This window comes from Marmota flaviventris, chromosome 4, assembly GCF_047511675.1.
Source record: "Marmota flaviventris isolate mMarFla1 chromosome 4, mMarFla1.hap1, whole genome shotgun sequence".
Taxonomy (NCBI): Eukaryota; Metazoa; Chordata; class Mammalia; order Rodentia; family Sciuridae; genus Marmota; species Marmota flaviventris.
Window position 1 is genome coordinate 135,455,177 of NC_092501.1, and position 17,583 is coordinate 135,472,759.

Here is a 17,583-nt window from a genome sequence, read left to right on the forward strand (position 1 = left end):
AACAAAGCAGGAAATATTCAGAGAAGTGAGATACTGGATAAACTTTATGACGCCAATGTCTGGCACTAGTAAGCAAAGAACAAACTTTATTTTGCCAAGAACAAACTTGATTCTTTATTGCTGGCACAAAGAGGCAAACAAGAAATAGAACAGACATGGGAAACACAGTAACATCATCTCTCATCAGAGAAGTATGGGGACACTCAGGTAAGAGATTGATTTTTCTTAGACAGGCATTTTCCTGGCTCTAGGGTCCACTAATTAGGACAAGAGAAAGGTATGAGGTACATACCATGAGGGATAGTTAGAAAAGGCCACTTTTGGAAGCATAATAGGAGCTTGGAAACAAGGGTCTCTGAACACGACCCCACTAAAAGCAAACTGAAGTTTCCATATTAAGACAATCTTGGCTGATCTTGGGAAACATGGATCTAATACCTGGGGGTTCCCTTATTTTCTGAAGGGAAATACTGCTGTGACAATGACTTTCACTAGTCCCCATGAGTTTCTGCAGATGTATATCTAATCGATATGACAGCGCAAGTATAGGTTTGCATGCAAAATTTAATACAATCATATTACCCTAATATATGGCAATAAATTTTTGTGGAAATATTTGATATTAACTGATATACTAATATTAACATATCTTATTAGCTTTTCAAAGACAACCAGTATAAAATTTTATTAGAGATGTCTGTGATCTTCACTTTGAGAACAGTAGATCATTTAAGGTGCAACTACAGGAGGAAAACAAACAGAAAATCCTTCCAGTCATAATTTATTTGGTTGTTTTCATCTGATTTCTGTTTTTGTTTTCATGCTGCTTATACTCTTCAGTCCTCTTATTCCCAAGTTAACAAATAGCTCATGAAAACCAGCATCTGTTCTTATTGAATACATCCTAAGAAAAGCCATGTGCTTTTGTTACTAGGGTAAAGCTATGAAGAGGAGAGACCTATTTATACTGCTGTAGTAGACAATAACAAGAAAAGCTCATTTCTAATACTTTAGAATAATACAAATGATTATTTGAAATACTGTATGATAAGGATAATAGGGGTAAATAGCCCATCTCTTAACTGAAAGGTGAGATCAACTTACCTAATTATTAAATATGTCAAATATTTTCATTGAATGTTTAAGAAAACACTTGGTGACTTCAAACTCCATAAAAGCAGCATTTAACCCAGACATTTTTCTATGTGAGGCAAGTCTGTTAGACAAATGATAGTTTGGCCCATTTTCAATAATATTGCTATGTGAGCACAGGATTTAACGTAACCACAGTATCAGCTGTTACGAGTATAATACTCATATACTTATTGTCCACCTAGAGCATTGGTTGTTGTTAAGGATAACATTCATTTTCTTGGCTAAAGAAAGAAATGAGGGAGTAATGTGATAAAGAGTACTAAAATTTCCATATTAATTAGTTATATATACTAAAGGAATTAGGACTATTTGTCAATGTCCATATTAATTATATTTTCTAATTCTAGAAAAGGGAATGGGAAATTATAAGTCAGGGATCATTTCAAAGATACTAAATTGAGACTTTTTAAAGCAAGACTAGAAACCCTGAAGCCCTAAAAGAAATGTTGCACACATTGAGAAATATAAAAATTTGAAACTGTTATGGCAAAACACAATACACAAAAGTAAACTTTAGATTTGGGAAATGGGATACAAATGGCAAAGGGTTAATTTTCAGAATGTTTATCAGACTTTATGTGCATTGAGTAGGAAAAGAGAGCCTAATGGAAAAGTGGGCATAAGCTATGACAAGACAATTCATAAAAGAGCAAATCCAAACAGCCAACAAGATGCTCTCATTTACTAATTGTTCTGGGAAATCCTAATAAACATAATAAGTAGCAGTACATATTCATTAGAAAGGCCAGAGTTAAGAAGAACAGTTAACTCCTTCAGGTAAAGATATGAGGAAACTGAACTGTCCCTCTCATTGCTGGCAAGGATATGAAGTGTTAAAACTCTTTTTTGGAAAAAAGGAATATAACCACATCTATTGGCAGGAAATTTATATAATCCTCATTCAGCAATCCCGAGTGTCTTTTGCAAGGCCATGAAACCACCAATACACACCAGGACTTAAGGACATGTAAAGATGTTTGCTGCTGCATTGTTTACAGTGTAGAAAACCACACCAGTTAATGACTACCACCATTGAAATGAACCGAATGAACAATGGTACACGCACATCAGGAGATGCTTTGCAACCATCTGAAGAGTGATTAAGATCTGTCTACACAAGGGACTGCCACATGTTACTGGTGCATAAAAAGCAATTCATGGACCAGAATGTATAATGTGCCCATATTTTAATGAAACAATGACAATTCTAAATGTGTATATATGTGTTTATATAAAATTAAATGAGCATGGGAAAATACATACTGGGTTGTGACAAAGATTACCTTGAAGTTGTGTGATATGTGGAAGGCAGGATGGGTAAACCAAAAAAAAAGAAAAACAAAACAAAACAACATGGGGGATCTGGAAAGAAGCTCAGAACATGATTATAACTGGTATATTTAGTGTTGTATTTAATGTCATAGTACATCTATTGTTTGTTTTTGTTTACCATCTATTGAAATGCCTATTATATTAAAAACCAGGCACTTATTTAAAAGTGTAAGTGTTTACTTTAGCAACAACATATCATTATGGAAAGATCACCACTTTGGGAGGTAGATTGATGTTCAAATCTTGGCTCTCATCTAACAGAACTGTTTTACAGTTACTGTAAACTTCTCCGAGTTTCTTTCCTCATCCCAAAACAGACAATAATACTTGTCATAGTTTGAAGTTTAAATGAATTAGCACATAAGAAATTAATTTCTAAAGTAATATAATTAGGGTTAGTTTAAATAAAATTCAACTTCTAACATATTGCAAAAATCAAGGCTTAATCTGTAGAAAAGATTTATTCTGGGGCTGGGATTAAGCTCAGTGGCAGAGCACTTGCCTAGTTCATGTGAGGCACTGGGTTTGATCTTCAGTACCACATAAAAATAAAGGTATTGTGTCCAACTACTATCTATCTATATATCTATATATATATCTATATATATCTATCTATCTATCTATATATATATATATATATATATATATTTAAAGCTTTATTATATATATTTAAAGCTTTATTATATATATATACTTAAAGCTTTATTATATATATACTTAAAGTTTTCTTCTTACGGTCCAGTGATAATGGATATATCCTCAGGATGCAAGGTGCATTTTCATATTGCACTGACCTCACTGCAATGATTACAATAGTATGTAATAAGTAACCTGGGATGAGAGAGCATCTAAGTCCAGTATCTGTGCTATCTTAAACAACTGATTTAAACTCTGCAATCCTGCTTCTCTATCTATAATAACAGTTGTGCACGCATTATAGATTGTTGCAAAGAGCACCTAAGTATGTAGAATTGTTTGGGAAACTATAAAAGTCCTAGGAAACTGTTTTTTTTTTTCATGTTGTCTTTAACTTAAACTTTGTGCACTTTCAGTAGGGAAATATGCATTTGGGACCTCAAGATGGATGATAAGAAACTCTGAGTGAGGAGAGGTTTGTAGTTTGGATATGTAATGTCCCCAAAAGGTCATGTGTGAGACAGTATAAGAATGTTTAGAGGTGAGGGGCTGGGGTTGGGGCTCAGTGGTAAAGTGCTTGCCCAGCATGTTGTAGGGCACTGGGTTTGCTTCTGAGCACTGCACATAAATAAATGAATAAAATAAAGGTCCATCAACATCTAAAACAATTTTTTAAATGTTTAGAGGTGAAATTAGTTTATTATAGTTGTAACCTAATCAGGGAACTAATCTACTGATATGGATTAATGGGTTGATAACTGAATGGGCGTGGTGGGAGAAGGTAGGTCACTGGGCCTTTGGGTTTGTATTTTGTCCCTGGTGAGCAGAGCTTTCTTTCTTTGCTTCCTGATTACCATGTCCTGAGCTGATTTCCTCCTCCACACCCTTCCACCATGTTTTCTGCCTCACCTCAGGCACAGAGAAATGGAATTGGCCATCTATGGACTGAAATCCCTGAAACAGTGTGTGCCAAATAATCCTTTCCTCCCCTAAAATTGTCAATGATGAAAAAGCCGACTGAAATGGGGGTTGTATGAATCTCACTACAAATATGTGCACATATTTGCAAAGGAAGATTCATTAGTAAAAGCTTATTTTTTTCCATAAACCCAAACAGAAAGCAAAGGAGAAATAATTATTAAGTACAAGGTGTCTACTCTTCAATTTCTGGCACAGTTTTTAGTTTGTAGTATGAAAATATTTTTGAAAAGATTCTATGTGCATGGTAAAAATTTAAGTAGTATAAAAGGTTATTTCAACAAGATTGTCTCCTGACCACCCCTGTGGCGCTGTCCTCCTATCCAAACCACCAGTGTCCCCAATATTCTTTTACGAAAGCAACTTCCAATTCTATATACATGTATGTCTGCATGCATATCCAAATTTTAGTAACAATAGTCATAACTCTCTATAATTTGCCTATTTATGAATAGCAACTAAGAGTTTAATTACCATCTATTTACCATTCTTGGCAAATATTGAGACACACTTTTTTGGAAGGATACCTGGTTGATTGCCTTCTTTTTCTCCATAGTAGTTTGAGCTGACTATTCCTGAAGCAAAACTACTATTTTATAGTTTTTTTCTTTCTTGCCATTTAAAAAAAATAAATTTCTACATACTCTAGAACTGCTGGTTAATGAGCTGTAACAAATTGCCATGGGCTTGCTCCTAAGTGAGCCTTCCTGACTCCCCTTCTGTCATTAAATCCTTTGGCTTTGTTTATCCAATGCTCTAAGTCAAATTCTTCCAGAAGCAGACTAGGAAGGGTCTTTAGTTGAGCAAAGGGCCAACTTAATTGATATACATTGGTATAAAGTATAATAAAAATTGGGGTAGCCATTAATTTATTGCAATGAGTACTATTTACTGTACCTTCAAGCCCATAGTTTCCTTAAAAATCTCTTTTATCCTCTCTCTTCCTACACTTGCACTGCAACATCACAGAAACCTTTAGTCCCTGTGGGTCTCATTCATTCTCTGCTCAGCCTGAACTCTCAACTCCTATTAAGTACTGTTAAAAACACCCTAACGCCCTCATCCTCTCTGTCAACTAATTGAACTCTAGATCAAACCTATAATTTATCTTTTCTACTATCACGGCTGGGTAAGTCTTGTCAAATAATATTACCATGACAAATTTATGGCTCCCAGGAATCCAAGTCTTTAATGCCACTTGCCACTTCTTTTACCTACAATATTATTTGGGGTACAAATTTGGCTGGCTATACTAACAACAATTATGATAGACATTAAAATGACCATGGGTGTTAATAACTAGAATCAACAAATGGGACTTACTCAAACTAAAAAGTTTTTTTCTCAGCAAAAGAAACAATAAGAGAGGTAAATAGGGAGCCTACATCCTGGGAACAAATCTTTACTCCTCACACTTCAGATAGAGCCCTAATATCCAGAGTATACAAAGAACTCAAAAAATTAAACAATAAGAAAACAAATAACCCAATCAACAAATGGGCCAAGGACCTGAACAGACACTTCTCAGAGGAGGACATACAATCAATCAACAAGTACATGAAAAAATGCTCACCATCTCTAGCAGTCAGAGAAACGCAAATCAAAACCACCCTAAGATACCATCTCACTCCAGTAAGATTGGCAGCCATTATGAAGTCAAACAACAAGTGCTGGCGAGGATGTGGGGAAAAGGGTACACTTGTACATTGCTGGTGGGACTGCAAATTGGTGCAGCCAATTTGGAAAGCAGTATGGAGATTTCTTGGAAAGCTGGGAATGGAACCACCATTTGACCCAGCTATTCCCCTTCTCGGTCTATTCCCTAAAGACCTGAAAAGAGCATGCTACAGGGACACTGCTACATCGATGTTCATAGCAGCACAATTCACAATAGCAAGACTGTGGAACCAACCTAGATGCCCTTCAATAGAAGAATGGATAAAAAAAAATGTGGCATTTATACACAATGGAGTATTACTCTGCATTAAAAAATGACAAAATCATAGAATTTGCAGGGAAATGGATGGCATTAGAACAGATTATGCTAAGTGAAGCTAGCCAATCCCTAAAAAACAAATGCCAAATGTTTTCTTTGATATAAGGAGAGTAACTAAGAACAGAGTTGGGAGGAAGAGCATGAGAAGAAGATTAACATTAAACAGGGGTGAGAGGTGGGAGGGAAAAGGAAAGAGAAGGGAAATTGCATGGAAATGGAAGGAGACCCTCATGGTTATACAAAATTTCATACAAGAGGAAGTGAGGGGAAAGGGGAAAAAAAAAACAAGGGGGAGAAATGAATTACAGTAGATGGGGTAGAGAGAGAAGATGGGAGGGGAGGGGATGGGGGATAGTAGAGGATAGGAAAGGCAGCAGAATACAACAGACACTAGTATAGCAATATGTAAAACAGTGGATGTGTAACCGATGTGATGCTGCAATCTGTATACGGGGTAAAAATGGGAGTTCATAACCCACTTGAATCAAAGTGTGAAATATGATATGTCAAGAACTATGTAATGTTTTGAACAACCAACAATAAAAATTAAAGGGAAAAAAAAATGACCATGGGTGGGAGGAACAATACATTCCATTTTTCTTTCAAATAAGTAGTCCCAAAACATCCCAGGCTAGGGCTGTGATTCTGTTCCCTGAGGCCATCCAAGCACACAGTTTCCTTTTATCTTATTTCACTTTCCCCAGTGAGTGACCATTTTGGCCCATGGATGATCTACTGCTTTGTCCACATTCCAGGCAGCAGGATGGAGGAAGAGGGGAAACTGGTTGCTTTCTCTCTTTTTAAAGGTACTATCTGGAAGTTGTACTCATGGCTATTGCTCAATATTCCACTGGCCAGAATTTATTCATGCCACATCCAGCTGCAAGGACCACTGAGAATATCTTTAAACAAACAACTATTTAAAAAATTGAAGTTCAAAACATATACTGCAAAGGTAAAAACCATAAATACATAAACGACTGGACTTTCACTAATTGAATGTGAATGCATAAACAGAATGCGAACAACAGAGTAGCACCAGAATGCTGGAAGCCTCCTGCCATGTGGAACCACTGTCTGTGATCTCAGAGCACAGTTGCACCTGCATTTCTATTTTATTAAGTGGAATCATGCACACATTATTTGTGTCTGGATTCTTTGGCATGATATTAGTGTGAGAATTGTATTTTATATATTATTGTTGCAGGGCTTCATTTCCAACCAAAAGTGCACTACCATTAAAGCAGGCTACCAGCTGCTGGTTACCTCTCTCGTTGGCTTTAATGTAGCTACTGAACATTTTTTCTATAAAGTCCTTTACCATTTCCTGTTGCCCATATTAACAGATTATTTCTCTCCCAACTTTGCTGGAAAATGGAAGTTGTGAACTCCTCTATGTTTTTTAACTATTTTTTTTTAGTTGCCAATGAATCTTATTTATATGCCATGCTGAGAATCAAATTCAGCGCCTCACACATGCTACTAGGCAAGCACTCTACCACTAAGCTACAACTCCATCCTATTCCTTTGTTTTCATTACAAGTATACACATCCATACTTATAAAATTTCTTTTAATCTAATATGAAGCTGGCACAGCATCACTCCTGCCACATTCTGTTAACAATCATCATAGGGTATGCATAGATTCAAGGAGGTGAAAAAATAAAATCCAGTTCTTAATGGGTTACACTGAATAAGAGCAGGTGTGAGGGAGCCTTGTATCTGGCATTCCTAGCCCCAAAGCATGGGCAAAATCACTTAAAATCATAGTAATCATATTAAGATCTATTAGAAATAATGTTACTGTTTTAAGCCACCATATTTTTTAGTGACTTGCTATGTAGCAATAACTGTAACAATAAAGTGTATGGATTACCAACTGTAACATGAATGCTGTGTTAATAAACCATCCTAGAATTATGTCCCCTACAATTTTTAGGATTTATTATTGCTTCATAATCTACAGGTCAATAGGATCATTCTGCAAATCTGAGCTAGGCTTGGCTGATCTTGGATGCATCAAACTTATTTGCAGTAAGCTGACTTGCGGGTCAGGCTATTACCCTAGTTGTTGGATAGAAGTCTAAAAAAATAGGTGGAAGTGTTTAAAACCTTAAGAAGTCTACTTGTGGCTGGTTCACTGTTATTTAGTCTGAATTAACTTGGTCAAAACAAATCATAGGTCAGTCCTCTAGATTTAAGGGGTAGGAAAATAAATTCAGTCTTGGTGGCAGGAGCTGCAAAGTCATGAGTACACAGAAGGACACAAAACTGGGGACTAAATAAATTTATCCCAAAGAAGAAAAAACTTTATCACTTTCATAGTTTCACTTTTATCAGTTTCATAGTTTTAAAGAAAAAAATTTTTCAATGTGGTAGGCAACAAAACTAAATTGTATCCGAAAACTGCCTATTCTTAATTCAAAATAGTAAAGGGACAGCTACTTTATTCTAAAATATATCCTAGGATGAAGATTCCGAGCCATTCAATGAACTTCATTAGGGTTTAACAACAGTAATCATCTCAAAGCTCTACTCACTACATATATTTCATCCTTTTTCACTCAGTCTATTTTTCACTGGTCTATTACTTTTCCTCCTTTCCTGTTCCTCTTATTCCATCTGAAGAAGCAAAAGCTGATTTTTTTGTTCCACCATAAAAATTAACTTACGCTCTAAGGATTCAATAGAGCTCCCAATAGTGTCAGTACAATAACAAATAGGAAGTATATTTCTCTGCATAAAAAACCAATGTGAAACAATTAAAGAAAATAGACAAATAAGACAACTGAAAAGGTCAACAACTGAACTTTAATGATATAATTTTGGCAAAAGTGTTTCTGCAGATATTTAAGTAGAAAACATACATAAAAATGAAGAAAAACATTCTTTCTCCCCATAAGTGCTTCTTAGAACAGCTATGACTAACTTTAACATAATATATATCTCAGAGTTAAAAAACAAGAAACTAACAAATTTTTGCAAGTTCATCTTGGGACACATATATTTATTATTCTAATATCTCTTGATATTTGATTTGTTATTTTTATTGGTAGCTTTGCCTTTTCAAAGTTTTCCTAGGAGAAAATACAAAAAAAAAAAAAGTGTTCAGATTACCCATCATTCTTTAATAGTACTTAGGAATAACACAGTCTTAAAACACAGTCTTAAAATAGCTAAACATCAAAAACCATTGATGAAATGCTGAAGTGCTGTTATTTTTAGATTCTTCTTTTTGAAAAGAATCTCTTTTTTCATTTTCTTAATGAAAAATAAATATTAAGATTTGTTTGTCCCGGCATTGGGTTGAGATATATCTATACTATTCATAAATTCAACACATAAGTTATTAAATAACTTTCACTTACTGTGTACTGTATCACTTTTTTAAAAACAATTTTTTTTAATTTTTATTTATTTTTTAGTTTTGGGTGGAGACAATATCTTTTATTTTTATGTGATGCTGAGGATTGAACCCAGTGCCTCACACGTGCCAGGCGAGTGCACTACCATTTGAGCCACATCCCCAGCCCCTACTGTATCTGTACTACCTTTCCATTTCATAAAAGGGTCTTGTCTAATGGGAGAGCAACACTAATAGGTAACAGAAAAGTGAGAAGCGAACTTTAGGAGATGCATTCATTCTGGCATACTTGAATCTTTCATGTAGGTTTTACCAGCACATCTCTTTTTTTTTTTTTTTAATGTTTATTTTTTAGTTGTACACAATACCGTTATTTTGTTTATGTATTTTTATGTGGTGCTGAGGATCGAACCCAGGGCCTTGCACGTGCTAGGCAAGTGTTCTACCGCTGAGCCACAACCCCAGCCCACCAGCATATCTCTTAATTGCACAGACAAATAATGATCAATGATAACTTTCCTTAGACGTATAAAACATGCTTACCTCTCTGTCAGCTCCAATCTTAACTGCAAAGAAAGATTATTGTCAGAACCCAATTCTAGGTGCTCTAACTACATCATATCTTTACAACTAGCTATCTTAAGTGTTTCTTAAGAGAAACATCATTAGCATTGCTGGTAAGATAATTTTTAGTTGTGTGGGACTATCCAGACACTGCAAAACATTCAGCATTCTTGGCCCACTCACTAAAAACCAGCAATTTAAGTCCACTATGACAACCTAAAAAACATATGTCCAACTACCTTTTGATGAGAACCACAGAGTTAGATATTCCAAGATTATTACCTGTTAACTTCATGACTTGCACAGAAAGTAACTGGCTTCATTATCTTCAGTAACAATGACTGAAGTGGAACATACTTTTAGAAAAACTTTTGATTAAATGCTACTCTGGGGAGATAAACTGATATTTTCAAACTCATGTTCATCTGAAAGGATGCAAAAAGTGCAGTACTTATTTATCCCCAAATGCACACATACATTTACAGGAAAATGTTTATATTCTACTGGCATATCTTACCCAATTATCTTTAGTATAAAAATATGTTCATCTATTACAGTAAGAGAAAAACATGTTGAGGATCCTGATAAGTTTCCTCACACAGATGCTCCTGGAAACTGCTGCTGTCTTTGCTCCAAAACTTGCTGATTTAATAGCTGCTGCTGCTTCTGCAAAAACTGCACTACTTCTGGACTTCTTAGTAATGACTTAAAGAAAAAAAAGAAAAAAAATTATTAAGAATGTTACTCTTATGTGGTCAGATTGTATTCATGCTATAGAATTATTCTGATGTGTCCCTACACAACATACACTATGTTTACAAAATTAAACATGCCTTAATCAAACTCATTGTTATAGCTGATGGACTGCAATCAAGCTGCAAACTAATAATAAAATCTGATGTGATTTTGGCCCCAAAAAGTTAAAAAAGAAAAACCAAATCAAGTGGGAATATTATCATTAAATATTTTCACATTTTATGAATTATTTTGTATTACTTTTTATTGAATAGTTTGATTTAAAAAGTATTTGTAAAGATAGTCCAAAATCTTATTAAGTAAATGTACAATTATCTACTAAGCTGTTATGATACTTCTGGACATTTAAATTGTTTTTTTGACTATTATTTTACTACTTGTGATAAATACATTTCCGGCATTCTCCTTACACTTAACTTTATCCATATTTAGAATTTACTTTTTGCAAAAATGTTCATATTAGTTTTGATTTGAGTCAAGAGGTGACCATTTTAGACTCCTGATATATATTGCTTGACTGCTTTGTAAAACTGCTATACCAACATAGGACAACAGAATGTCAGTGCCCATTTCATGAAATCTTCACCATTATTGTGTGCAATTATTAAATAATTTTCACTTACTGTTTACTGTTTCATTTTATTGATATTGACTACCTTTCCATTCCATTTAATAGTAATACTTTTGTTTTTTATCTTTTGCAGTGTATTGAGGCTAAAGGTTTTTCCTCATCAAATTATGTGAATGTTTTTGCCAGGCAGGGTGGGATATGCCTACAATCCCAGCTACTTGGGAGGCTGAGATAAAAGGACTGCTTGAGCCTAAGTTCAGGAGTTTGAGACCAGCCAGAGTAACACAACAACAATGCTATCTCAAAAAAAAAGAAAAAGAAAAAGAAAAGATCTCAACCATATTAACCACAGACTTTTATATTTGTGGCAATTATTTTTTTCCCTTTGTTACTTTGCATTTTGATTTTTACTGTTTTTGACTACAGCATTCACTTTTATGGATCAAATTTATAATCTTTTTTGTTATTTTGTCTTTTAAGCTAGAAACACCTACTTCCAAATTTTTTAGATAAAATCCCAATTCTATTTTTTAAAAATTTTAAGACTCAGGAATTTGGTGTACAGTGGGTGGGTATGTTCTTTTATGACCTCAAATTACTAATATTCCAATAATTAGTGAACACTCGATCCTTTACTATTTACTTCTGATTCCTTCTATCAAATTTGCAATAGAGATCTGTATTAAATATTGGCTTAATCATACTTCAACATTAAAGCATTATTCCATAAAACTCAGAAAACAAGGAAAGTCTCTTTTAGAATTCTATCTTTCTCAGATAGTAAAAGTTTAGTCACTGAAGAAACAGAATTAAAAGTATTCCTGCTCTTACAGTCCTCACGGCATCTATGAGATTCAATGTGTGCTGGCAAGTGGCAAAATACAATTTTGGTAGCCGGTTAACAAGTTTTAAAATCTCAAACACTAAAACAGTTCCACTTACAACAAACAACTTTCATTAATAGATTTGCAGCTACTACACAAGCTGATTCTTACCAGTCTTTTCTGATTTAACACTTGTTCTAAAAGAGTAGGTCTTGCAGGACGATCCCCAAAAGATCCTGTTCTTTGTTTGACAATAGAGAGTATATTGTCTGGACTTTCCTGGGATATGATAAAAACAAACAATATTAATAGTTAACAGCATAATAACCCACAATGGTAAGCATTTCAGAGATGTAATGAACTGATCTTTGCTTCTCTTCCTTTTGCCCAGTTCCTGTGAAACTTTGGGAAAGCCTCTCATTGTCATAGGAGAGGTGCTATGGAAGTTAACTATATCTCCTCAGTTCTTCCCCTCCAGGATTTCAACCTGGATTCTTCTGCATGTTGAAGGGGGAAAAGTTGGGGTAGGAGGGTGATGAGTTACTTCAGAGCTATCTTCATTGTTATAAAAAATGTCAAGCGGAATTGAACATTCTCCTCATATGGAGCTATCTGGGCCAAGATACAGAGTCTGCCTGCCTTTGAATGAAATATATGAACTCAGAGGCAATTTTACACTGCTAATGAGACACTGGATAGTTTTTAGCCCAATTTATAACCAAAATAAGGGTGAGGCAGTAAAACATTGCTTAAACAAGCAAATGATAAACAGCTTTCAGAATTCAGTAGGAGTCACTAGAGGGAAAAAAATAAATTGGTTTGAAAGTATTAGAGAGTACTGGCATAAATAGTTTCTTGCCACTGATATAAATAAAACCAGTAAGTCCTATAATGATGCCATTACCCTCAGATATCAAAATCTAAACAAAATCAGCATACTTACTAAAAATATATACCTCTAGTTACCTTAGAAAATCTAAAGTACTTAACAATTTCCCTGGCATAACAAAATACTGTTCCAGTTATCTGAAGCATTCTGACTCTCCTTTTATGGAGCAGTATGGGAATAAAAGTGAAGCTCTACAATTAGATTGCTTATGTTTGAACACTTGCTGGCTGTGTGACCTAGGCCAAATTACTTACCCTTCATGTGATTCAGTTTCCATCTATGTAGTACAGAACCTACACCTCACTGATGAAGAGTTGTGAGACTCCACTTATAGCCTAGCACAGAAGAAACAGCCTCCTTTCTGGCCTATACACATTTCCTCTGCAAAGCCTTTCCAGAGTATCTCAGCCTTCAATGAGCTATTCCACCTTAAACTACTATAGCAGTACTATGGTGGCCCTTATTATATTCTAAATGGCTATTTTCTTTACACTTGGTTCAACAAAGATCAAGACTTAGAGCTTTTATAATCTCCTCAAAACTGGGGAAGTGTCAAACAAGAAAAGACAAATGGCCTAGTATTACAGTAATTAATTCTCCTCCCTAAAAAGACAAAACAAAACCCATGCAAATTATTTTACTTTTTTTTTAAAGAGAGAGAGAGAGAGAGAGAGAGAGAGAGAGAGAGAATTTTTAATATTTATTTTTAGTTTTCGGCAGACACAACATCTTTGTTTGTATGTGGTGCTGAGGATCGAACCCGGGCCGCACACATGGCAGGCGAGCACACTACTGCTTGAGCCACATCCCCAGCCCCATGCAAATTATTTTAAAACAGAGAAATTATTAAAGTTCTTTTTGGGGAGGGGTTATGGATTGGGAGATGCTAATTTACTATCTATTTGTCCTTTATACATTTCCCCTCACACTATAGATGTAAATGATGGTAATTCAAAACAAAAACAAAAAACAAGTAAACAAAAGCAGCCAAGGATAAAATACTTCCTTGAAGAGGAGTATTATCTTTTCTCTGTAAAGAATTCTGAAGTGTATGGGTACCTGTGGAACATATAAGGGACAAACCTGATTCCTTTTACTAACTTCCATTCTGTACTAAGTAAGATGATTGCTTAATCTAAGATCTGGTAAAATATATTATTTTACAAGAATAGAGGTGGGTCTAGGATCTACAGGGATCCTGAACTGTATGAATTTGTATGCAACATTAAACATCTGTATATGTTTGTTTGTTTGTTTTTCTGAAACAGTCTTCATTAGGTTTTATTAGATTGTCAAAGGACTCCTTTTTACCTCTAGTAAGTGCTGAGGACAATTCCAAAAGATACAATCCCAAATGCCATAATTCCAAGTATTGAACTTCCAAGAGATCAAAATCACTTAAGCCTAAGTTCTCTAATGTCTAAAATCCCCCAAATAATAATTCTGAAAAGTTAAAATTCCAAAAACCATAATTCAAAAGGGTGGCACCACACAAAAAATGATGTGACTGCAACCTCGACCCATCCAGGAATAGGTGGGCATGTCCTGGCAAAAGGGTTTTCGTCAAATGTGGGGTCTCTTCTTCCATCTCCCATTCCCCAGGACCCCAGCAATACCTCCAGTTTGACGTTTCCCGCGCTGCCAGATGAGGTGGCCCCACCACAATTCAGGGCCTGGTCGCTTTTTTTCTTTTTGTACTTGTCCTTGTACATCTTGTTGCGGTGTTTCTTGCACATCCACGGCTTCCGCTGTTTGGCCACTTGGCTCGTGGTCTCATTGCAGCCCTCGTAGGTACAAGTCTTGCTCATGTTGCCCCCGCCGCTGCCCCGTCTCCGGGTTCCCCCGCTGCAGCTCTCGCCCCCTGAGTGTGTCTCCTCGTCCTCCAGATCCTCCAAGCTGGCTGTGCTCTCGCCTCCCCCTGGGGGGTCCGAAGTGTCCAACAGGTCCGCTTCATCCTCCCCTGCGTCCTCCTCAGCATCCCCTGACACTTCACACGGGTACCCAACCGGCTGTCCCACTCCGACGCTGCCCGACGGGAGCGGGGCCTGCCGCAGGACGCTCTCCGCGGAGGCCTCGTCCTGCCCTCCACATGGGTGCATCACCAGCAGAGTGAACTGAGAAGCCGGGGCCGCGATGGGGGCAGCAGCCAGGGCCGCGGCTGCAGCAGGGGCGGGGGCCCCGGGGCAGGGCACGCCGCCTCCGGAGCCCGGCCCCGCGCCCTCGGCGACACCCGGCACCTCCGTGCTGCTGAGTCTTGGCCGGGGTCCACGACCCCAGATTTTCAACACCTACGGAGGCCAACGGCACTTCACAAACCAGAAGACAGCCAAGCCACAGGAAAAGGCGCTAGGTCCGCGAACGGACCCCGACTGCGTCTGCGCAGCACTACGCTCGAGAGCGTCCTTACGGCAGCGGCTCTCGGAGCTCGGTGTCTCTGAGGGCGGGGCCGAGTGGCAGCGGGACCTGACTGACTGCGCATGTGCGGCTAAACCCAAATTCTCTGGCGGGAGCCGCTGAAACAGATGCTGAGGTGCCTGCGCTGCCGTTGAAGCGTGGTCAAGTATGGCAAGACCACGCTTTTTGGCTGAACTTACTCTATTTAGAACGTCTCAAACTGCTTTTCTATTGGAATTCCACTATGTAAATTAAGACACTTCCTGAACATGTTTTTGTATGTTTCATAGTTGGATTGATTTTAATTCCATTTTCAAATCTTTCCAGGGTCCACATTACATTTTTTTTTTTAAAGGGGAGGTGGGGGGCGGGGAGAGGCCTTTATTTATTTTCTTACTTATTTTTTATGTGGTGCTGAGAATCGAACCCGGGTCCCGCCCGTGCCAAGCGAGCGCTCTACCGCTGAGCCACAATCCCAGCCCCACATTACATTTTGTACACATCTTTGTTATGGAACGAGAGCTATTTATTCAATTTTCACTATTCATGTCTAGCTCCTCTAGGGCAAACGCTGTAATTATTTCTAACTCTGAATTCTCTACCATATTCCTTTTAGATGGGTTTAGTATTACACTGATTTTTATACATTATAATTACTGAACTGATTATTTTTCTTAAAGAATTGTCCGTTTGTCACTCTGATCCTGCTGGAAGTTACTGCATCTCATGGTTGGATTAAAATGATGAAGTGTGAGTTTGTCTCTATCTCTTCTTCCTAAAAGGTTTATTCTGCTGCTGCCCTCTGTAAGCCTATCATGTTTTCTAGCCAGTAGTAGAGATTTTATCTCTCTCTCTCTCATATATATGTATATGTGTGTATATATATATATATATATATACACAATATATATATTGTGTGTGTGTGTGTGGTACTGGGGATTGAACCCAGGGCCTTGTGCATGCAAGGCAAACACTCTACCAACTGAGCTATATTCGCAGCCCTCTTTTAAGTTTTTGGGTTTTTTTTACTTGACAGTAGAGTATTTTTGACATACAAATATAGAATAAATATAACTTGTTCCAATTGTTGTGGCTGTACATGATGTGGAGTTGCATTGGTTGTGTATTCATATAAAAGGATAGGAAATATATGTCTGATTAATTCTACTGTCTTTCCTATTTGCATCTCCCCTCCCTTCCCTTCATTACCCTTTGTCTAGACCAAAATCAAGTCTAATCTTCCCTTTCCTTGTTGTGGGTTAGCATCCACATGTCAGAAAGAACATTCTGTCTTTGGCTTTTGGGGACTGGCTTATTTCACTTAGCATGATATTCTCCAGTTTCATCCATTTACTGGATGAAATGAAAATGTCATAATTTCATTCTTCTTTATGGCTAAGTAATATTCCATTGTGTATATATATACCATATTTTCTTTATCCATTCATCTGTCTGAGGGCACCTAGGTTGGTTCCATACTGTGATCTGAGCTGCTATAAACATTGAACAGCTGCATCATCATAGGTGCTGATTTTAAGTCTTTAGGGTATATTCCAAGGAGTGGGATAACAGAGTCAGATGGTAGTTCCATTCCAAGTTTTCTAAAGAATCTCCATACTGCTTTCTAGAGTGATTGCACCAATTTGCAGTCCCACCAGCAATGTATAAGTGAACCTTTTCCCCCACATCCTCGCCAACATTTATTGATGCTTAGATACTTCATAATTGCCATTGTGACTAGGGTGAGATGGAATCTCAATGTGGTTTTGATTTACATATCTCTAATTGCCTGAGATGTAGGAATATATATATATATATAACCTTTATTTATTTATTTTTATGTGGTGCTGAGGATCAAACCCAGTGCCTCACACATACTAGGCACGTGCTGTACCACTGAGCTATGACCCAGCCCCCAGAATGCATTTTGATTCATTGTATACAATTGCAGCACAATTTTACATTTCTATGGTGGTACATAGAAGTCATATTGCGTCATACTTGTACCTACAGTAATGATGACCATCTCATTCCATCATCTTTCCTGCCCACATTCCCCATTCCTGCCCACATTCCCCTTCCCTCTCTACCCTCCCCTTTCCCCCATCAAAATTTCTCAATTT

General features: G+C 36.9%; 1 protein-coding gene and 1 non-coding gene across 2 annotated transcripts; both read right to left on the reverse strand.

The window, feature by feature from the left end:
* Window positions 1-8,887: 8,887 nt before the first annotated feature.
* Rfxap (regulatory factor X associated protein) lies at window positions 8,888-15,545 on the reverse strand. The gene is made up of 4 exons (XM_027928727.2): window positions 15,474-15,545; window positions 14,683-15,354; window positions 12,349-12,456; window positions 8,888-10,731 (listed from the first exon to the last, which is right to left on the reverse strand). The coding sequence occupies exons 1-4, from the start codon at window positions 15,543-15,545 to the stop codon at window positions 10,621-10,623; spliced, it is 963 nt and encodes a 320-aa protein (XP_027784528.1). The 3' UTR covers window positions 8,888-10,620.
* An 838-nt stretch (window positions 15,546-16,383) lies between these two features.
* Window positions 16,384-16,457, reverse strand: Trnaa-ugc (transfer RNA alanine (anticodon UGC)). The gene has a single exon. It is a non-coding gene; the product is annotated as a tRNA-Ala (tRNA).
* Between the last annotated feature and the right edge of the window lie 1,126 nt (window positions 16,458-17,583).